Source organism: Pelobates fuscus, chromosome 10 (genome assembly GCF_036172605.1).
Source record: "Pelobates fuscus isolate aPelFus1 chromosome 10, aPelFus1.pri, whole genome shotgun sequence".
NCBI classification, from domain to species: domain Eukaryota; kingdom Metazoa; phylum Chordata; class Amphibia; order Anura; family Pelobatidae; genus Pelobates; species Pelobates fuscus.
The window spans coordinates 43,268,844-43,292,195 of NC_086326.1; the positions used below are offsets into that span (position 1 = coordinate 43,268,844).

The following is a 23,352-nucleotide window of genomic DNA, read 5'->3' on the forward strand; positions in this document are numbered from 1 at the left end:
CACTATAATACATAGTGTATCTAATAATTATTATTGCCATTTATATAGCGCCAACAGATTCCATAGCACTTTATATTATAAGTGGAGGGATTTAACTATAAATAGGACAATTACAAGAAAACTTACAGGAACGATAGGTTGAAGAGGACCCTGCTCAAACGAGCTTACAGTCTATAGAAGGTGGGGTATAAAACACATTAGGACAGGGAATAGCAATCAAATGAGGTGGGAGTGAATGTTATAGGGTTTTACTGTGACTAAAACGGAGATTTTACAGGGCCCAAACAATTCATCTTTACTTTGGTATACTGAGACTATATTAAATGGACCACTTTGTAATGCATTATCAAGAACGTAAAAAAATAAAAGTAAAAACAAAGGTTACCTCTGAATGTCCCTTTTATGCAAACTGGCTGATTGGAGGAAGTGGATGATAGAACCTAGCTATTCATGACCCACCTCTGAACATAAGAATTCTTCCAAGAAATGGTCTCTACAGTGCATGATGACAACTGTTTTCCTTACTTTTTATTTTGTTTTAGAACAGCATAATTCAGTAGAATGGGATCCATACATGCAGAAAGGTGGTAAATGTATAAAATTGTAGCGAGCAAAGCCCCAATTTTTAGAGTGTATTGTTAAACAGTCTAACGCAGGGGATCCCTACCCAAGTCCTCAAGTACCCCTACCAGTTTTGGATTTGGGGATTTTCCGGTTGTGTCTAAAGTGTTTTTTTCCTTCTTCTAAAAACACCTTAGATAAAAATTGGGTAATCCCTAAATCCAAGACTGTTAAGGAGTACTTGAGGCAGCAGCGTACATACCGCGGTCGCAGTTGCACCAGGTGTTGCGGCCCCGGCCGCGCAGTATAATTGCCGGGGCCGCTGGTGAACGGGCCCATGCTGTTAGGGCCACCCGGTGGAAATGAATATCAGAGTGGGCCCGATAACAACGCGACCAGGCCCACTCTGATGATGTCAGACACTGAGAGGAAGTGACCACCATGAGCCGCCCAGGAGGAAGCAGAGTATGTCAGAGTGGGAACTCTGACTCCCATCAACCTGAGCCACTGGACCCCAGGGAAGTCATCCTTCTGCACCTCAAAGGTAGGTAATAGGAGGGTGACTAAAAGATTTAGCATGTGTGTATGTTAGTGTCTTTGTATGTATGTGTCTGTCTGTATTTATCTGTGTGTATGTATGTATATGTCTCTGTATATCTCTGTGTGTCTGTATGGGGTGGCCCCATGGCTTGGGAGTACGCCACTGACTTAAGGATTGGGTTAGGAACCACCGGTTAACTCATTAAGATAAGACAGCGCTTAGGACCCCATCACACCATTGCGTTTGGGTTGTTATGGTGCCTTAAGGAAATCCTTTAACATTTAAGCTGAGAGATTAATTGATTTTTCTGGTATTTTTGAGGGGGATTGTGTATATAGATAATGAGAAGAAAAAAACAAAACACTTTACCTGTTGTAAAGTGCTGTATATACAATTCACCCAAGGTACCTTGCACTCAGCTTTTCGGTCTTTACAAATGCCAGGGTGCAAGTTTGGGTTCACGTACAATTACAGAAAGAGACAGCACTTAGAAGGAACATTTAATCCGGGGTTTTATTGCATAGGAAACAGCTCACACTCAAAGTTTGAAATATTTGTATGTATGCAAAACATACTTAACACTGCTGCAAATCTGTGTTGCAGGCAACTAAACGGTCCAATCGTGCCACTAGCCTGCTCATGTGCACCAGGGTATCTACAGCTAATTTTATACAAGCAGATGCAGGGTTGGAGTTTTCACCAGCAGTTAACCAATTTAGCTTAACTAGCTATTGGGTTGTTCTGCATTAATCCTACCAAGTGTCCGTGCTTCTAACGTTATATATTTAGACCAATGTATTCGGCTTTGTAGAGCATACAGATTTAAAGCAATAGAGACATTAGATGGGCACCTTAAGTAACAATATCACTGCAGCACACAATACTGGTTATCTTGCCTAGAGTACCTTGGTGCTGTATTCATTTGGGGGCCTAACTTGTCACTCTCCCCATCCCCCTTCCCCCTCCTCCCCAAGCACTCTCAACCAAACAATTTTGTCCAGTTTTGTACCAAATGATTAATAATAACGTGGAAGTGCAATCTATGTATTTTTTAGTACAGATTGGTTGGGATATTGGGCCCTCAAGAAAGCTCCTCTTTCTATCAAACAGTTCCTAAATTATGAAATATTAAACTGGGTAAATATTTATTTGTAAATCTAAATAAAAGAAACCTCAATGTATCCTTCCTGGTAAAACATATTTTATAAATAAATCAAACAGTTCCTAAATGATTTAATATTAAACTGGGGGGAATAGTGCCACGTCACTCTAGGTGAGCTGTAGCTTTGCGAATTAGGCTGCCCTTTAAAAAAAAAATGATAACGGTATAGGCATAGCAGGTACACTAAAGAACTAGAAGTCACACACAAGCAAGAAAAACTAGATCTTTACTATGTACGGTATGGTACTCATAACAATACATTTTAAAATTGTCTATATATAAATATGTACACCTATATTAAGAAGGTTTAAATGTATGTGCATGGAGAGATAGGAGAATGTCACTCTACACACACACAACTTTTTTAAATAAAAAAATAGATTACACAGGTGTTTTAATGCTATAATACATTTTCAACAATTTACAGATATATAAAACAAATTTGCCTTAGGAATGAGGTAGTAAAACATACAGCGCATGAACCTAGAGAACACAAAAACAAAAAACAGGGAGTTAGGATTTCAAACTAATTGTCTGGTTAAACACATACATCAAATGTGTATTTATTCAAGGATAAGAAAATAGATCATTTCAAAAGGGAAACTTTAGCTTAATAAAATGGTTAGAATGCATCCTTACATTTGATAACACTGGACATAATAGGTTTTTAAAGTGGACATGCAGCATGCCAAAATGCCCCTTGAGCAACACCTCAGAAGTCCAAAGACTGCCCCCGTTGTTCATTGTGCTGAACATGCATGGCCACAGACAGATGGAACCGTTTTTGTACTTGCAAGCACTTTCTCCCAGAGAAAAGGAGGGAGGGCAATTCAAAATAGAGCGTTGGTGGACTGGAGGTGGATGTTGCAATAGGGTAACACACAAGCAGCTGCAGGCACGGCAATGCTGGACTGGAGGAGAGATAATTATCTCAAATTGTTTTAATTGAAAATATAATTAGTCTCTATGATCAATAATATATCCATAGGATATTGGGGGATTTCTGCTCAAGTGAACTGGTCATGACCAATTCACTTTTACAAGGTGTCCAGGTGTATCGGTAAGATTTCCTTTAAAGCTTTGTCAGTTTGACCAATTTGTCAAAAAGGCTGGAGCAACATTTTGCAGCAATTTTGTCCCCCATATAAAAACACACAGATCTAGGAAAGAAGCAGACACATTCTAGGGTGGAAGACTTGTGATACCATTCTTCAGATGTTCGTAAACTTCCACCTACTGTGTTGAACACTTTAGTGTTTATTAATGCAATAGGGAATTGAGGTTAAATGAAAATTGAGAAGTGTACATTCAAATAGCGGATTTTTTTAAGCCTATATTTAACAATTCAATGTTTAGTGGAAAGTAGAAGAGGAAGGAAAAACAAAAAACTGAATTAAATACCCAAATATTTAAATAGTCCTTTAATGTTTTTGCTGACATTCTTCTAGCTTCAAAGGAAAACAGTCATAATTTATTTTTAGGTTTTAAAACAAATTTTATTACATAAAATACAGACCTGTTGTATATTTAGTAATACAGAAGTTAACACCTCCTTTCAGTGAAACTCTTCACTCCCCCTTGTGACCCATTTAGTCAGAAGCACCACTTATCTGTTAACCATTGCAATATGAAGGTTATGACACCAACTCTGCAGTGCATGCGCAAATAAATGGAAACTGACTTATAATTCAAAAATATTCAACATTTTTTTCTTTAAGAATACGGATTGAGACCTAGCTTCCCTGTCAGTCAACAATGCAGAATTTCAGTATCTTCTGACATATCCACAAATGGCTTTCAGTAATGAGTCATAACAGTTCAACATCTGCACTGATATGGGTTGCCAACAGATGTCAATAAACTATAGGTAGTCAATAAAGGCAACTGTGTATGTAACTTACACAAAGAGTGTTGATATGCACAACATACTTACAATCACTCAGCTTGGAGGAGGAATCATAGGTTCTGTTATCTCAAATGTTTTTACAATGTCCTGCCAGAAGTAAAATGAAGGATTATAAAGGACTGACATAAGTATATCAAATACAGGTTATTTAAGTAGTTGAAAGGATTCTTACCATCCATTCCTGGTGGCTGAGTGATACAACGTTCTGATAGCGGGGCTGGTTGTCTTTATCAATTCTTTCACTACCATTCTGAGGTATGGGCTCTGTTTTTTTAATATATGAAAAGAAGGAAAAAAACAAAACAAACAAAAACAAAGCACACAACAGGTTTAAGTTGAATAAGTTAAAGGATGGAGAAGCTCGCTACAGGATTTTTCAAAGTACCGATCATGTGCCCTAAATCATTTCATGCAGCTTGTACCAGCAGTCACCTCACCGAGATTAGCTGTGATACCAGTGGAAGAGAGTTATATCCAAGTTATGTATATCTATGTATTCTAGGGACACATGGAATAGCTCCCTCCCCTAATAATTTTGTAACAGTCTGATGGCAAGCTGGGCATGTGGCCCATCATTTGAAAGAGAGGGCTCTCGCATTTCAAAACCTTTATATTATAAGAGAATTCTATAGTCCCATTTAGAGTGTTAACCACTATAATAGTTTAACCGGCAGCCAGGTGATTGCAATTCCAGTGAGGGTTTTGTATGCAGGTCTCTAAAGCAGTGCTCCTCAAGGCACACCCAACATTCCAGGATTTAGGGAATAACCAGGTGTGTCTGAGGTGTTAAAAAAATAAACAAAAAAAAAAAATTCTAAAACAACAACTAAAGACATCTTCGACTCTAATGTGTTTTTTTCTTTTTAAACAAACCTGGGTAATCTCTAAATGCTGGACTGTTAGGGGTGTATTGAGGAGACGGTTCAGGACAGGGTCCACCTCTTTAAATTAGGTTTTCGGAAGTTGAAACTTTTTTTCAACTTACATGGACAAGAAACCCCTTGTTTAACCCCTTAAGGACACATGACATGTGTGACATGCCATGATTCCCTTTTATTACAGAAGTTTGGTCCTTAAGGGGTTAAAAGATCGAAATATGCAAACAGGCAGATTCTGACTCTTGCCTCTCTAGCTGGTACTGGGTAATAAGGATGTACCAGTGGTTCTCTGAACCTCCTTATTGCATGTGATACCATCATGCACTGTATGGTTACATCATATGCCACTGAATACCATCTTTCTTTAGTATAACACAAAGAGATCATTTGGTCTGACTTTAATGATTCAGGGAAACCAAAATGCAGTGGATGCGTTTGTGTCATCCTCCTTATTCCAGAAGTGCAGTGTATGATCAGTCGTCATCCACAACAAAAGGATTAAGCAACCTTACACCACTAATAGATTATCTCTAGCCTTTTGGGCTAGAATACCTAAGATGCGAAGTCAGACCAAGATGGCTGACAGCAGAGTATTGCAGCTGTGAGATGTGACTGCTTGGCGTGTACAAACCAGCCTGCGTATACATTAATAATTAACAGTATTCAAAGGATATTAGGATTACGTTTAGTATTTACACTATACAAACATGCAGTACTTATACATGATTAGCTAAAACATTTTGCAGGTAGAATTAACAATATTTTCTGAAAAACTGTCTTAGAATGGTTATTATACACTAACAACTGTTAAATTGGCAGCAGTTTCCCATTCAGAGAATATGCAACGTACACAAGCCTTTATCCAATCCAGTAACAATGTCTAGTGTCATATGGATCTGTGGTCTAAAATTAAAGAGCAGATTTTAAAGCTCTTCTCCCACTGCACAGCTACAGTTACAGCGTTTGGCTATTATAATCTTTAGAAACAGATATACTGTTAAATCTGCTTGATAACCGGAAGGTGGCTAACACACAGTGACTACTTGCCTATTATTGGAAGCTTGTCACTGTCCAGTTTTATTCTTGCAAATCCATCCTAGGGAAAAAAAAAAGTCAAAGTAAAACAATGTGTAAACTGCAATGTACAGAACTGGAATATAAGCAAGAGAGACAACTAATGTCAATTAAGACTATCATGGACACCAGGGTGACTTTGTGGTGTAGCAGATCACTCAAACTTCTTCTAAAGAGTAGACAAGAGAACACTGAAAGATGCCAAACACTATATATAAAAAAAAATATATATATATATATATATATATATATATATGACAAGATTAGAAATTTATCACAAATACATAAAAAAAAAAAGACAGAACGAGCTGAAAGATGAGATGCTTTGTTAGAACAAACGAAGACAAAGCCTTTCTGTTGATAGTTATTTAAAAAAAAAAAGGAAAATACAATGTTTTCATTTATGAGTGTTTGGGATAAATAATGGGGAGGAGGCTTAGTAATTAGTCTAATAATAGTAATTGCTGAAGTTCTTATAAAGTAAGCGAAACCAAGAAGACCAGTATAAAGAGGCTGCCCACAGAAAGTCCATACATACAGTGAGGGAAAAAAGTATTTGATCCCCTGCTGATTTTAAACGTTTGCCCACTGACAAAGAAATGATCAGTCTATAATTTTAATGGTAGGTGTATGTCAACAGTGAGAGACAGAATAAAAATTAAAAAAAAAAATCCAGAAAAACGCGTGTCAAAAAAAGTTATAAATGGATTTGCATGTCAATGAGTGAAATAAGTATTTGACCCCTTCGACTTTGTACTTGGTGGCAAAACACTTGTTGACAATCACAGTGGTCAGCTGTTTCTTGTAGCTGGCCACATGGTTTGTACACATCTCAGGAGGGGTTAATGTCCCACTCCTCTTTGCAGATCCTCTCCAAGTCATTAAGGTTTCGAGGCAGACGTTTGGCAACTCAAACCTTTAGCTCCTTCCACATATTTTCTATGGGATTAGGGTCTGGAGACTGGCTAGGACCTTAATGTGCTTCTTCTTGAGCCACTCCTTTGTTGCCTTGGCTGTGTGTTATGGGTCATTGTCATGCTGGAATATCCACCCACAATCTATTTTCAATGAGCTGGCTGAGCGAAAGAGGTTCTCACCCAAGATTTGACGGTACATGGCCCTGTCCATTGTCCCTTTGAAGCGGTGCAATTGTCCTGTCCCATTGGCAGAAAAACACCCCCAAAGCATAAGTTTTCCACCTCCATTTTTGACGGTGGGGATGGAGTTCTTGGGGTCATAGGCAGCATCCTCCTCCTCCAAACACGGCGAGTTGAGTTGATGCCAAAGAGCTTGATTTTGGTCTCAGCTGACCACAACACTTTCACCCAGTTCCCCTCTGAATCATTCAGATGTTCATTTGCAAACTTCAGACGGGCTGTACATGTGTTTTCTTGAGCAGAGGGACCTTGCGGGCACTGCAGGATTTCAGTCCTTCACGCGTAGTGTGTTACCAATTTTTTTCTTGGTGACTATGGTCCCAGCTGCCTTAAGATCATTAACAAGATCCTCCCGTGTAGTTCTGGGCTGACTCCTCACCGTTCTCATGATCAGTGAAACTCTATGAGTTGAGATCTTGCATAGAGCACCAGACCAAGGGAGACTGACAGTTATTTTGTATTTCTTCCATTTGCGAATAATCGCACCAACTGTTCTCGCCTTCTCACCAAGCTGTTTGGCAATGGTCTTGTAGTCCATTCCAGCCTTGTGTAGGTCTACAATCTTGTCCCTGACATTCTTGGACAGCTCTTTGGTCTTGGCCATGTGGAGAGTTTGGAATCTGATTGATTGCTTCTGTGGACAGGTGTCTTTTATAGAGGTAAGAGAGGAGAGGAGATTAGGAACACTCGCTTAAAAAAAGTGCTCCTAATCTCAGCTTGTTACCTGTATAAAAAGACACCTGGGAGCCAGAAATCTTGCTGATTGATAGGGGATCAAATACTTATTTCACTCATTGACATGCAAATTAATTTATAACTGACGTATTTTTCTGGATTTTTTTTGTGGTTATTCTGTCTCTCACTGTTAAAATACACCTACCATCAAAATTATAGAATAATTTATGTCAGTAGGAAAATGTTCAGAATCAGCAGGGGATCAAATACTTCCCCCGCCCCCTAACTGTATACAGAAAGGGGTACTTACCCTAATAATGAAAGACACGTGAAAAATGTTTTCAACCGTACGAGCAAAGGACTTTGGATCAATTACAAAATCGAAAAAGGAAATGGGTGCATCGGCTGTGAAAACACAAAATAGCAGAATTTACAAAAACGTTCACTAAGCATTTAATAAAACAAAGTTTAGCAAATGCCAGAAACAAATATTAAAAGGAAGTTTTACAATTCTAAATAGTTTGCAGTTAGCAGATGGCACTTGTTTAAAAAAAAAAAAATGAAAAAAAATCTAAACTAACAATCAGATCAATCAGGAACCTTGGATCACGTCGAGATAGCTGCAGCAGTATCTAAGTGGCATCCGCTGAGCTCTGGCTCCCATGTCCCTCAAACACATTTGTGTAATTTATTTTGCTGATTTGTCCTAATGTGTGATATACTAAAAAATGTATTAATATATTATACAATTGTAAAAACTCTAATATCACTTTATTTACTTATGGTTAAACATAGTGATTTTTACATTTTCAATTATAGCCCACTACTTTACATTCATTAGATAGTAAGTTAAAAACAAACTTGCTAATATGTTGGTCAAACAAACCAAGTTGGGAAAAAAAAAAAAATCAATTTCCAATTCAGCTAAGCAGCAGTATTTGCCCAACTATGCTGATGTTGCAGTCTGTTGTAAAGCCATTTTTGTCCTTTAAATGTTATCCATTTGACTTGGACTTACGATCTTGATTAAAGTACTCTTGTAGGAATCCCAGAATTCTTTCTACTTCCTTCTCTGTGGCTTCTTGATGAGATTCCTCCATTTTTTTCAACTTAAAATAAACAAAAAAAATACAATATTAAAACACATGAACAATATTAAATATACTATTTAACTGCTAGTATGCTCAGACTAGGGAGAGTTATGGTGGTTTTGTGGGGGGGGGATGGGTGACTTTTACCGTTGTAGCTGTACTAAGAGCTACAACTATCATCAACAGACCTGTGCAGGCATAGCTCGTGTTTCCTCCACCTTGTTCTTTCTCTGTCTTTCAATTCGTGGACGGGCAACCGGAGGTTCAGTTTTGAATGAGCCCAACCTAGACAATAAGGACCATTCGTTAATACCAACAAGGTTACGTTTTGACAAATCAGCCTCGCAGACTTGGCAATCATATATGAAATATAACATGTTCCTGCATTTCACACCAAAATAGAATTAGATAAAAAAAAACAAAAAAAAAAACACACAAAACTTTACTCAAGCAAGACTTACATATAATGAAATGTTGTAGTCCTTTTGAAGTATTTATCTGCCTCAGTTCCGAGCTTCTCCCAGGCATCCGATGGTAAAAATCCTCTGGCGAAACCTTCATCTTCACTATCACTATTAGGATTTTCCAAGCGATTTAGACCCATAAATGAGAGCTAGTAATTAAAGACAAGAAATGACTACTTCATATCGTAAAAATACTTTATAGCTCACAATATTAAAAAAAATTCAAAGTACCGTAACTCAAATAAGTCATGCAAACAATTTAAATAAAAGCAATACGAACAGAGCTGTATCTGTCCTCTGTTCTATGCAATCTAGCTGTATTCTTCTAAAAAAAAAAAACACCACTTGACCGATTTTATTTTTATAGTAAGATATTATTCACTAAACTGAACTGCAGTTCTCATTTGTTTTGTTTCACCATTTATTTTTTCCTCTTCCAAAATTAGCTATTTTGACACACATTTTAAAATTCTCTCAAATCTACTACAAACCAAAGTTTAGCCAACAAATTCCCTTTACGATACAAAGATACATTCCTGCTACGTTTAGAAATGTTTGCAACAATATTCCCCACCCCCCGCCGCAATTAAAGATTTATTATATTTTGCAGAATTTTAAATGTTAACACGCAGCCTCCTTCCAAATAAAAAAAATTAAAGATATAACTGTACGTAAATCAGAAACCAATAGGAATCTTAACAAATGCAAATAAGAGACTCAATAAGCAATACAATACCAGGACCACTTCCCAAATCTAGAATGGAGCAGAGAACCCAAGTCACCTAAACAAGGGGTCTATTCTGCTGGTAGAATTGTATGTAGCAGTTAAGTCACTCCCCATGTTCATGATTTACCAAATCTGAGCATTAATAAATCCTGAGGACGTTCAGTATTTTGTGATGTATATATGCACTGCAGATATGGAATATTAACGTGAGAAAATTGAATTGCTTTATAGTTTGTTTAATAACAGTCCAAAGCTCCAGTCTAAAGTGTTCATGTATATTATCCACAATTTTAATGCATTATATAGAGAAGGCCTTAAAGCGGCACTGTTATGCCGAATCCCGTTTTTTTTTTGTTTTTTAACCCGCCTCTACTACATCCAATTGACCCCCTAGTCACCCCCAAATACCCCTAAGCCCCCCAGATTACCTCTTTTTTAATCTTTATTTTCTGCCCCGATCTTTATTCAGGGCGCCGCCATCTTTGTGTGGGTAGGTGAAGTCCCTGTGGGACACGTCATCTCCCACACTAGATAGCCCGTGAGATTCCCGCACATGCCCAGTGAAACACCTGGACATGCGAACGGGAATTTCCTCTATTCATTCATTCATTCAGACAGATGAATGAATGAATGAATAAAATCAGACGAACAAACTAACACTGAGTATCAGTGTTCGTTTGTTCGTCAGTTTACAGTAGGTCCCCCCCCCCTCATTATCTTCATGGCCCCCACCCGCCGCTCAGGGGTGGGGGCCTGGGGGGGGGGGGCAGTAGGCCCCCACCCACCGCTCAGGGGTGGGGGCCGGGAGGGGGGAGGGGGGGGGGGGAGGACAGTAGGTCCCGTCCCCCCCACCATTCTTATCTAGGGCCCCCACCCACCGCTCAGGGGTGGGGGCCGGGGGGAGGACAGTAGGTCCCCCCCCCCCTCTTTATTTAGGGCCCCCACCCACCGCTCAGGGGTGGGGGGGGGAAGGACAGTAGGCCCCCCCCTATTGTTTTTTTAGGGCCCCCACCCACCGCTCAGGGGTGGAGGAGGACGGTAGGTCCCCCACCACCATTCCTATCTAGGGCCCCCACCCACCGCTCAGGGGTGGGGGCCGGGGGGGGAGGACAGTAGCCCCCCCCCCCTTATTGTTTTTTAGGGCCCCCACTCACCGCTCAGGGGTGGGGGAGGACGGTAGGTCCCCCACCACCATTCTTATCTAGGGCCCCCACCCACCGCTCAGGGGTGGGGGCCGGGGGGGGAGGACAGTAGGTTCCCCCCCTCTATCTTTATTTAGGGCCCCCCCCCCGCCCCCACCCATCATCTTTATTTAGGGCCCCCACCCACCGCTCAGGAGTGGGGGAGGACAGTAGGTCCCCCTCCCCCTCCCTTATTGTTATTTAGGGGGCCCCGACCAGCCATGCAAGGGGGAGGGGAGGTTATTGGGTTTTTTTGTTTGTTTTTTAGACATTACAAGACATGCCCCTACTCGCGGTATAGCAAGCCATCCAACCACAGTGCTCTGTGTCATTTTACACAGCGTGGGAAAATTCCAAAGAACTTTCCCACACTGTGTAAAATGACACAGAGCACTGTGATTGGATGGCTTGAAAGGGGCATATTATTTACTAATACTAAGTAATCTTTACTTAGTATTAGTAAATGTGGCTGAAACACCAATTTAGGTCTTTCAGCCTTTTAGTAGATCGCTCCCTGATACCGTGGGAATTAGGGAGTTATCTACTAAGCGGCTGCAAGATGCAGCCACAGCACGAATAGGATCGGAGTTTCATTCATTAGAATGAAATTGCGATCCGAACAAAGTGCCGAATTGCGTTCTAAAAGGAACTGTTCTCATTCAGTTAGAACGCAATTCGGCAGTTTCGTCTAAAATGACCGGAAGAATCGCGGAAACAGAGGAAAGGTAAGAATTATGGGAAAATTGCTCTGACCAGCGGAAATGAAGCACCCTTTGCTTCTCCGCTGGTCAGAGTTGGTCAAGCGGAGGAATCCTCCATAAGGCAAAGAGTCCCTACTTTGTCTTATGATTTTAAAGAAAACTAAAGAAGACAGGAAGAAAAGAATAACAGATCCTGAGAGAGGGGGAGAAGAGGAAGAGATTGAGGAAAGGTAAGTTCGGCATGACAGTGCCACTTTAAAGAAGATTTTTTTTTTTTTTTTTTTTACCAGGGATCTGATCCACTTCCTGTGCCCACAACTGCATATACAGAAGTGGTTCTTAGCCATTAACCACTGGGTTGGGATCCAAAATTGAGTCTGCACAATTTCAGTGGGTCCTCATTGGTTAGAACCAGAAAGTCTATCAGAGTCCAAGCAATTTTTAAACAATGGAACCTTTTCTCCATTGACCCCATCTTTCTCAGTGCATTTGAGAACCTTCTGACATCTAAATGATATGCAATACTTTTATTTATTTTATTACATTACAATGTAAGAATGACTAGCCAAGCCAATTCCTTGTCAGAAAGGGTTACAATTGTTAGTCTAAGCACCAGAAACATATTACTTCTGCTTTTGGTGTGTCAGTTTCAGAGACACTGGAAATATCTCTATTACCTTCCAGATAGACCAAAGCCACAGCTGTATGCATTTATGGTTAGCAACTTAGCTGTCCATGTACATTTACCTTGTGAATACCAAGCATTCTTTATTCTCATTTAAATCTGCTGCGCACAAGCTACACCCCACAACCACAGATGTCACACGGGGAAGTTTAGTTTGGAGTTCCAGGTCCACTCCATTTCTAAGAGCTGTGCCGTAATTGTTTATTGAGCGAGGCAGGGAACAATGCTGCATGTGCAAAAGTCCAGCTTCTACAAGTATTGAGACTGCCATGCATAGTGTTAGCAAGCAGGGAGCGCTCACATCATACAAATACTTCAACATCTGATTGTGTATCTATAATTTTCTGTAGGACAACAGACGGAAAGACAGAGTTTGCGCTCTACAGATCAATACAGGAAAGTGTAAAGTAGTAATAGGTCAGTTTGCAAAAAACAGCTTCCTAGCATTATACCCACTACAAAAAGTAGTTATAGTCCCCTAAAAAACGAATGAAAATTCATCACACTGGTCATAGACAGAGAACAGCAAGATATGCCCTTTAAATCTTACATACCAGGTCTTCTGCAAATGATGTTGGGTCAAATACAGTCATGTCAGCATGAAGTTGATTGGCTTTTTCCTTCCCAAGGTTTGATGCCAATACTAGGAACTGGGCATCAAGTGCTGCTTCTCTGGCACGGGATACTGCACACAAAATAAAATAAATAAAACGTGAAAAAAAAGTGGAAGCCACACAATTAAAGTGGCTTTGTTATTTTTGCATAGTTTTTATTTTTGTTAATTCTTTATTTTTGCAGTGCAAATATACAATACAAACTGGCGAGAGGTGTCCCAATAGCAGTCCTCTGGCTTTTCCCCACACTTAACATGCAGGGCACATAGATAACAGGCACACATTTTTTGTTTAGACAGTTGGATTCAAACGTAGTGCGCATATATATATTTTTTTTTAAATTAAAGATAGAATCTTGAAAGCACAAAGCCTGTGTTGGGAAATTTATATTTGAAAAATTAGAGATTTAACTCTGAACATGTGGCAAAGGTCCCATTTTCCATTTTTTTCCAGATATGTTCTTGCCAGATATGGAAGGGAACGCTGTTTTTCACAGATCCACATGCTGTTCTCTTGCACTTACAGAAAACTAGTAGTGAGGCAGCTATTTAACTGGAGCTAAAGACCAGGACTTGGAAGATGGCAGTATTAATAAGAGGAATCAAGTCTACCTAGCTCTCCCCCCTGGTGCCACGATATAACCAGACCGGTCACCACATGGGGTCTTTGAGAGAGAGAAATATATGCAAAGACCCCACAGGTGATTCTTTTATGGGTAACAACATTACATGCAACAGGCTAATCATTTATCGAGAGCTGGAATATATGTGACCCCAGAAAGCAATAATAAAATGAGAGAAGCATAATTATACAATATATTGCAAGGATCATATGCTACTAGGAGCTCAAGAAGACAATGCAAAATTTAAAGGGACACAATAGTCATCAAAACAACTAGAGCTTATTGTCTAATCAGTCCCTCCAGGCTTTTTGCTGTAAACATTACCTTTTCAGAGAAAAGACAGTGCTTACATTGCTCCCTAGGGACACCTCCAGTGGCAGTCACACAGACGGCCACTATAGTTGCTTCCAAAAAGTAGAGCAACCCAGGACAGATTAATTGAGATACTAGAAGAAATGCAGTTGTCATTTATTACATCAAGGGCAGCATGTTTCTATTGCTTGTCATTCTCCTTACAACTTGGCAGTCAGTGTGACAGTGTCTGAGGGAAAGCAAACAGTTTCATGCTCCTATGAGTGAACATGGAGAGCATAACTCTCCAACATTACAAAGGTTAAACAACAGAGCAGAGAAGTTGAAATCTCTGCAGAAGGCATTTAAAAGGTTGTAGCAAATAGCCAGCGTGGCTCTCAGCACGGCTTACATATTTAAAGGGAAGATAGATCAAGAGTAAATCATTTCTCCTTCTAGTTGGGCAGGAAAGCTTAAAATGAGACAAGGTGTAATCACAATGAATTTAATAATGCATTCGTAACATTTTACTAACTTCACTGTTATTAACATTTAAATCATGTCATGCGTGAAAATTTTAAAGGAACCTATAGTGTCCCGAAAACAAAGTTGTTTTATTAACAATATTAAGGGGAGAGGACCCTTTGGTCCTCTCCCCAGCACATAAAGTGTAAAAAAATAAAAAATAAAAAAAAACACAAAACCAACAACTTTATTTACTCACCCGATTCTAGCGCTGGGTGCTTTGCCTCCGCCTATATCATCTGACGGGGGTTCTAATGTGCATGTGTGACGAGTGCATTAGGCCTTCCTATGGGGATTTTACTGATGCTGGATGTCCTCATGAAGAGCGTGAGGACATCCAGTGCTATACTCTAAAATGTCAGAAGCAGCATGATGTAGTGAGTGTGGTGGACATAGAAGCTGGGTGAGTTGGTGCCACGTTCTTACAGTGGACACGTACAGATGGTGTTTTAGAGTGATAAGAAACTTTTATGTCCCTTTTAGGTCACTAACCTCCTTCAAACAGTTTGTTGGCCACCTCAAGAGTTTCTGTAAGTTTGTTGCTTCTGGAGCTCAGCATATCCTCTCTGTTATCTGTAGATAATAATAACAACATCACAACATATTAGTCACATAACACTCTCTATGGAGAAAGGTAAGAAATGTAAACATACAGCATGTTTAGGGATCATTTGTTAACAAATTAATAAATGGCACCAGTCAATTAGCCTTCCAACCACCTAATTGTTGAGTTCAGAGTTTTAATTCTCTGCAGTTTTTTTTTTTTTAATTTTTATTAAACATATACATACATGTTCTTTCTTTCCTGAATTGTGTTTAAGCATACCATTTGTGACCTTGTATGTACTTATCCGGTACAGCCATCAAATTTCAACACTTGCATAACAGCGATGCTGTAGGAAAATGGCTAGATATTGTGGGAGAAGCTTAGCCCAACTTTTTTTGGGTAATCCCAACTCATTCTTTATGTGTTATCCCATAAAATGTAAATCTTCATTGAAAACTCAAAAAATGACCGTTATGGTTTCAGTAACGATAACTTACTTTGCTTAATATGGAAGTTATATATTAGAGATCTTTTATACCAAAATAAATACACACTGCAAATAAAACCAGTATAATTTAACTGCTAAAGGCTGTAGAAATGCCTAGGTATTCTCACGTTCAGTAATGCTATGATGCTTGCATTTAAAACAGCACTGTCACCGTCTGGGGACTTTTCAGAATTTGACATCAATGCTGCGGGTCTGGTGGCCAGGGGAGGCAGGGAAAGGCGAGTACTTCTTACCTGAACCTGTTCGTCACGGCCGCTGCCATCTTCTTCTGGACAGTCTAAGGAGGACCTTACATGACCATGGTAACCTCCATAGATAAAGCAAATTTCCTGCAGCCGTCACTGGTGACAGAACCACTTTAAAGTAACTTTCCAGAACCAAGTCATGATAATGAAGTAGATTAAAGGGTTACTCCAACTTCCATGGCCACTTCTGCTTTTAGATGTGGTCATGGTAGTAGGTGTCTGTATATGCAGCATTACTGCTTGAAACGCTACACACACAGATATCTTTATTTTTGTGCCTGGGGCTAGTTACACCCCTGGCACAAGTGACTTATTTTGAATCTGTACAAGAATGACATCTGTCACTGCCCCAGGCATAATACTCTTCTACCTTTCATGTAAGCCTTTGTCTACCTATTCAGTTCAGTTTTTGTGTTTTATTTTTTTTCTCAAAATGTTCTGAGCAAGTGAAACCGTACAATCAAATGCTACTACATGAGAAGTATTTGATTGGACCTCATGATTGCACCAGTGATGTCAGGCTAGGAGTGGGGAGCAGGAGCTTCGCCTGACGTTTGGTTTTAGGCAACTTTATACCTTGTTTTTACACTTTTATTCTTTAAAATTAAAGGGACAAGGGAGATAACCAGTTGAGGCACTTCCACCTCTAGAGTAAAACCTGGTCACATGACGCCCCAATGGGAAAGCATTAATTCAAACCTTGGATGCATGCACCTTCCTGCCTTCAAGTGATAAACGGTGTTAAAACAGTTTAACAATGAAGTGTAGTCTCCCCATATGATGGTCCAGCTCCTAAAATGTTTCTGAAGCATTACTCGCTAAGGGCTGCCAGTGACAGACTGAGAGCGCCAGCTAATTTTAAGACATAACATGCCAACTTGGAAAACAATTCGCCAACTTGGAAAACAATTCGCCAACTTGGAAAACAATTCGCCAACTTGGAAAACAATTCGCCAACTTGGAAAACAATTCGCCAACTCTGCTCTGCAGCGTTCTATTTTATACTATATTTTGCAGTATTATAGCTTTTTTATTTTTTCTTTGCCAATTCACTATAATTTATAACTCCTGGGATTTATTACTGAAACTGCTCATTTAAAACAGATTTTTTTTATTTTTTGTTAGACGCATTCTCCCAGATTAGTTTAGTGTGAACTTTGCATTTCTGTTTAGAAGTGATTGATCAAAAAAAAAAAAAAAAAAAAAAAAAAGGAGGAGTAGCAATACTCTTTTCAAAAGATTTAAAAATAAACATAAAGTATGTGGAAACAGACTTAGAGGGGAGATTTATTATTTTAGTAGCGACAATAGAGGACGAACTTTTTACTTTAATTAATGTATATTTGCCCAATAAAAACCCCATAAGCTTATTGAGAAAAGTATTACACAAGGCTGAGAAAGTAGCAGTGGGACTAAAGATATACGCAGGAGACTTTAATAGTATACAAGACCCTTTATTAGACAAGTTTTCTGAAAAAAAAAATAATATTTGGGAGAAACAAGTACTGAAAAATGCAAGGAATTTTAACAACCTGATGAAAAAAGAAGGTCTATTCGACATATGGAGGCTCAATAACCCCACAGAGAAAGAGTTTACATTTTATTCCTGGCCACATGATTCATATTCTCGAACAGATTTTGTTTTCGGAGATTTAAAACTGATAGAAAGAACATATAAAATAGAAAACAAAGCAGTAATATGGTCAGACCACAATAGTGTATGCCTAGAACTAAAGAGTAATAGACTTAAAGGTAGTAAGAACATAACTTGGAGGTTAGACGAATCCATACTAGATGACAAGGAATATAAAGATCATATAAACAAAATGACCATCTGCTATTTTGAAGAAAATAATAATGGACAAGTGGAGAATGACACTCTATGGTGTACATTTAAAGCAGTAATAAGGGGACATTGCATAATGCTTAATAAACTAAAGCAAAAAAAAAAAAGGAGTAAGTGCACAAAATCTATATATCGATCTATATAACTTAAATAAAATAAACAACGTAAACCCAAGTAAGGAGAATCAGCTAAAAATAAATAAGATCAAAGCTGAGATTCAGGAAAAAACTTACGAAAAAATAAGAATAAATATGCATAAACTTAAAATTAAATACTATCATAAAGCCAACAGAGCCGATAAAATTATGTTGAATATGCTGAAAAAAAAAAATATATCTAATAAGGTTGATAAAATAATAACAAATGACACTATCTCCCTTCTACCAGATCAGATAGGGAAAGCATTTAATCAGTACTATGCAAATTTATATAGTCAATCAACATTCACCTCTTTAGAAAAAATAAAAAAAATACATTAAATCAGCAAAATTGAATAAAATAACAGAAACACAAGTAAAAAATTTAAATAAAGAAATTACGGAAGAAGAAATTAATACAACAATAGATAGATTAGAAACCTATAAAACGCCAGGCCCAGATGGATTTGGAAACAAATTCTACAAAGTAATAAACTCAATTAACAGGCCATTTAAAAAATACTTTCAATACTGCAGCTAAAAAGGGTAGTTTTCCAGAAGAAATGCTTAAAGCAAATATTTTACCTATACTGAAACCAGGCAAGGACCCAACAAAAGTTCAGAGTTATCGACCAATATCATTGATTAATGTAGACGTTAAGATATTCTCTTCTATTCTAGCTAAAAGATTAAAAGAAGTAATTAACCAAATAATCCATCCCGACCAAACAGGGTTTGTCCCTGACAGAATGTCAAATAACAACATTAGACGTCTGATAGATGCATTAGACATATCAAAGTGTAAAAAAAGTCCCATGCTGATCCTGTCTCTAGATGCTGAAAAAGCCTTTGACAGGGTCAGCTGGGACTTTATGAAGCTTTCTTTAGAAGAAATAGGCATTCAGGGATGGCTGCTTAATGCAATTCTCGCGCTATATAGAGACCCAATGGCTAGAACAATAGGCCCCGGCATATGTGCAGATTGGTTCAAACTAAACAACGGAACCAGACAAGGTTGCCCATTGTCTCCCTTATTGTTCATAATAACTTTAGAGGTTCTAGCCAATAGAATTAGAAATAATGAAAACATTAAGGGATTTACAGCAAGACAGAAAGAATTGAAAATTTCTCTTTACGCAGACGATACTATTCTTTTTTTAAATAAGCCTGCAACATCAATAGTAAATGTAATGACTGAAATTGAAATGTACAGTTCAGTATCAAACTATAAATTAAATAAAACAAAATCAATAGCTATATATAACAATATGTCAAGCCAAGAAATAGATTTTTATCAAAAAACTTATAATTTTACCAGAGCCAAAACGTTTCCATATTTAGGTATTAAAATATGCAAAAATCTCAAAAATATTATGCAAATTAACTTTATGGACCTTCTAAAAGAAACAAATAAAAATCTAAAAGAATGGAGGAAAATAGAGGTATCTTGGGGTGGGAGAATAAATATTCTGAAATCATATGTCTTGCCAAAATGGATTTATATCTTTAGAATGCTCCCTTTGAGCATCCCAAATGAATGGCTGACAATGATTAATACTTCCTTCTCCAATTTTGTATGGCAAGGGAAAAAACCCAGAATTAAAAATGGAGTATTATCAAAAGGACTAAAGAAGGGAGGTATGGGATATCCAAACATAAGAAAATATTATGAAGCAGGGATCATAATGCACGTCTTAACTACTCAGATAGCCCAAAATAAAGAGGAAATATGGTGGTGGTCTGAACTAGAATCTAGCCACTTAAGTGATTCCCAAAATTTAATCTGGAAAAATAAAAAGTGTGATTTTTTTAGATCATATATCCTAGGCCAAATTATGCCAGTTTGGCAAAAAATAAGGAAAAAAATGGACATAACCAACAAAATATTTGATTTCCAAAGAATAGACACAATAGAAGCAAATATAGAGAATATCTCCTTAAAAACGTGGAAGGAAAAGGGAATAAATACAATAAAAGAACTGATTACGGATGGAAAAATCAAACCCTATAAAATACTTATAGAAGAGTTTAAGTTTTCCACCAAAGAAGTATACACCTACCTTAGAGTTAAACATTTTTTGGAGAAAGTAGAGATAGTAAAAGACGGCAAGCTGTATGATATTTTAAAACCAATTATACATCCGAACAGAACAAAGCAGATGTTCTCGAGATGTGTAAGAATGCTGGATTCAATGGAGGACTTAGTCCTTCCTAATGCTATTAAAAAACTGAACAGGGAACTAAAAATAAATGTAGAAGTAAATGAATGGTTATCAACTATACAGAAAATTAATAAAAATGTACATTCCTTTATACTGACAGAAACACACTTTAAGTTAATACATCAATGGTATATGACGCCAACTAAAATAGCTAAATTTGACACACATAAGGACGTAAACTGTTGGAGGTGCAGAGAGGAAAAAGGCGACTACATTCATATGTGGTGGTCTTGTAGACTAGTGATTGTGGTATGGCAGTGGGCTCAATTTATCATCCATACGCTTTGCGGTGTTGAAATATCTCTAAAACCAGAAACAATGCTATTACGCTATCAATGGCCAAAATTAAATAAAATAAACCAATTTTTAATTATTCAATGTTTAATAGCATGTAAAATAATAATTGCAAGAAACTGGAAGGGAAACTCTGTCTTCAGTATCAAATTGATAGTAAGTCAGTTGATTTATCAAATCAAAATGGAGAAGGACCACTGCAGGGCCCTGGATGATAATTTGAGACTATGGGTAACTTGGGAAAAAAAATTACTACAAATGTAAAGGCAATATGATTACCATTTGATAAAAAAGGAAAAGAAATTGGAAATATGTTGAGCTCTCGAGAGGGGGGGGGGGATGAATGTTTTTGTTGTTTTGTCTACATGTCTGTATAAAATGTTTTTATATACTTTTTTTCTGTAAAAAAATAAATCAAAAATTAATAATAAAAAGAGTTAAAAAAAAAAAAAGAAGTGATTGATCAGTGAGTTCCCCCCCTCCATGGTGCCTATTAATGGTCATGGTGCCTGTAAGTGGTTATGGTACTCACTCTGCATGCTCTGCATGAGTTCCCTGTAATGATGTCTGAGCTGCCTCCTGTTCCCATCGTCTCCCTCCTCGTCCTCCATGTCTGCATTCTTGGCCTCATCCCCTTCCACGTCCGCGGCTTCTTTCCTCCTGTTGGCCATTGTCTTTTCACTAAAGGAGCTTCAGTTAAAAAAAAAAAAAACTACATTAAATACGATGCTGGCGCCACTGCACCCAGCAACCTTTCCCGCCGACGCAGCAAAATGACGTAACATTGGAATGCCCGCCCTCGGAAGTCAAGTTAGCCAATCAGAACCTTGGAAGGTGCAAACCGGGCGGGGCACTAACAGGAAAGTTTTCTTGTGATATCGAGGCCGCGCCCCCGTTAACTGTCACATTGTGTCACGTGACACACTGTCAGGCCCTTCATAGATCTGGGGCCAGGTCAACAATAATAACAAGAACAAAAAATAAATAAAGAAAACTGAACACATTATTGCAGATGTTGATAAACATATAGAGAAACTAGTCGTTTTTTTTTTTTTTTAGCATGTTTCAGGAATTACCCAGTGCATGTGTTTATGTTTGCAGTGTGACTTTTACAATTAGAAGAAAAATAAACAATTAGTATATACAGAATGTGAGAAATAGTGGATTATTCTTGTGAACAATAAATAAAATTAGCTAGAATTTCTAGCAGGATAATAGTATTGATCCATCCCAAAATATCCACAGAATAATGATTTTTCATCAACTTACCTTGGAATACATATCCATATATTTATTTTCAAGTAATTAAACTCATGTTTGTAGAGAATATAAGAAACACTAAAAGTACCATAACTACTATAGTCTTCAATAGTGGTTGTGGTGTCAGAAGTCCTCTGATGTCCTCATTTCTAATTAGCTAGACCGCTATAGACCGTTTGCTGTTTTATTTATGGGGGCGCCACCAGTGGTGTATTCTGTTTTTGTGCTGCCCTAGGCATGACAATTCTCAGGCACCCCCTTCTTAATTTCACTTCCTGTTAAAAACCAAAACACTCTTTGCCTAACAGACACTCACTGACAGATGCACAGTCATTGTCACACACACTGTTTAACCAACACACACTTTCACTGAAACATACACACTCACTGACAAACAGACACGCACACTCACATTCACTGACAGACACACTAACTGACACACGTATGTACACTCAGTGTCAGAGACACACATTCGCTAACAGACATACACATTGACTGACAGATACACACTCTCTGTGACAGACACGCATACACACACTGACAGACATACACATTCACTAACAGACATACACACTCTCACTGACACACACTCTTTGACAGACACACACACTCTCACTAGCAGTCACACACACTCTCACTAACAGACACACTAACACTCACCAACAGACACACACGCTAACACACTCACCAACAGACATACACACTAAAACACTCACTAACAGACACACACACACACTCTCACTAACAGACACACACACACTCTCACTATCAGACACACTAACAAACAAACTAACACACTCACAATTTTTTTTATTATTATTTGCTTATATTTTGGGGGCTTCTTCCCTTGGGTCCAGTGGGGCTGCTGCTGGCTGGGCTGGCAGGCACGCGGGCAGGCAGGCTTATAGTGGAGGCGGCAAGAGAGCAGTGATCCTCCTGTTTAGCTCCCTCACGCGCCTCTTAGTGATGCCGCAGCCGGAGTGACGTCATATTCCGGCTCCGGCATCACTGCGGTGCGTGCGAGAGAGCTGAGCAGGGAAGAGCTTAGAGTTCTCCTTCGCCGACCACCTCCCACATCAGCCCATGCCAGCCTCTGAGGGACCTAGAGGTGGCGACCCAGCCAGCTCCCGAGCCCCCAGGACAAGAGGCAGGCAAGGCATTTGCCAGGGCGTATGGGGGCAGCTTTTTTTGCCGCCCCCCTGAACTAGCCGCCCATTGCAAATGCCTTGTCAGCCTCGTGGTAAATACACCACTGGGCGCCACTTCTCATCTGCACTACTTCCAATGGAGAACATGAACCTCTCTGACACTCTCAGCCAATGAGCTTGTCCTGCACTTAAACGGACACCCCAGACCCCTAAAGCACTTCAGCTTGCTGACGTGGTTTATGTATAAAGAGTGTGTCCTCTTTTTTCAGTTTACAAAAGTGCAGATTCCA

General features: G+C 38.7%; 1 protein-coding gene across 1 annotated transcript; it reads right to left on the minus strand.

Moving 5' to 3' along the window:
• Positions 1 to 2,473: 2,473 nt before the first annotated feature.
• NSMCE4A (NSE4 homolog A, SMC5-SMC6 complex component) lies at positions 2,474 to 21,467 on the minus strand. Its single transcript, XM_063435100.1, has 12 exons — positions 21,368 to 21,467; positions 21,187 to 21,335; positions 15,348 to 15,428; positions 13,358 to 13,488; positions 9,507 to 9,658; positions 9,234 to 9,330; positions 8,973 to 9,063; positions 8,265 to 8,359; positions 6,096 to 6,144; positions 4,343 to 4,434; positions 4,198 to 4,257; positions 2,474 to 2,747 (listed from the first exon to the last, which is right to left on the minus strand). The coding sequence occupies exons 1-11, from the start codon at positions 21,370 to 21,372 to the stop codon at positions 4,204 to 4,206; spliced, it is 996 nt and encodes a 331-aa protein (XP_063291170.1). The 5' UTR covers positions 21,373 to 21,467; the 3' UTR covers positions 2,474 to 2,747; positions 4,198 to 4,203.
• Positions 21,468 to 23,352: the final 1,885 nt, after the last annotated feature.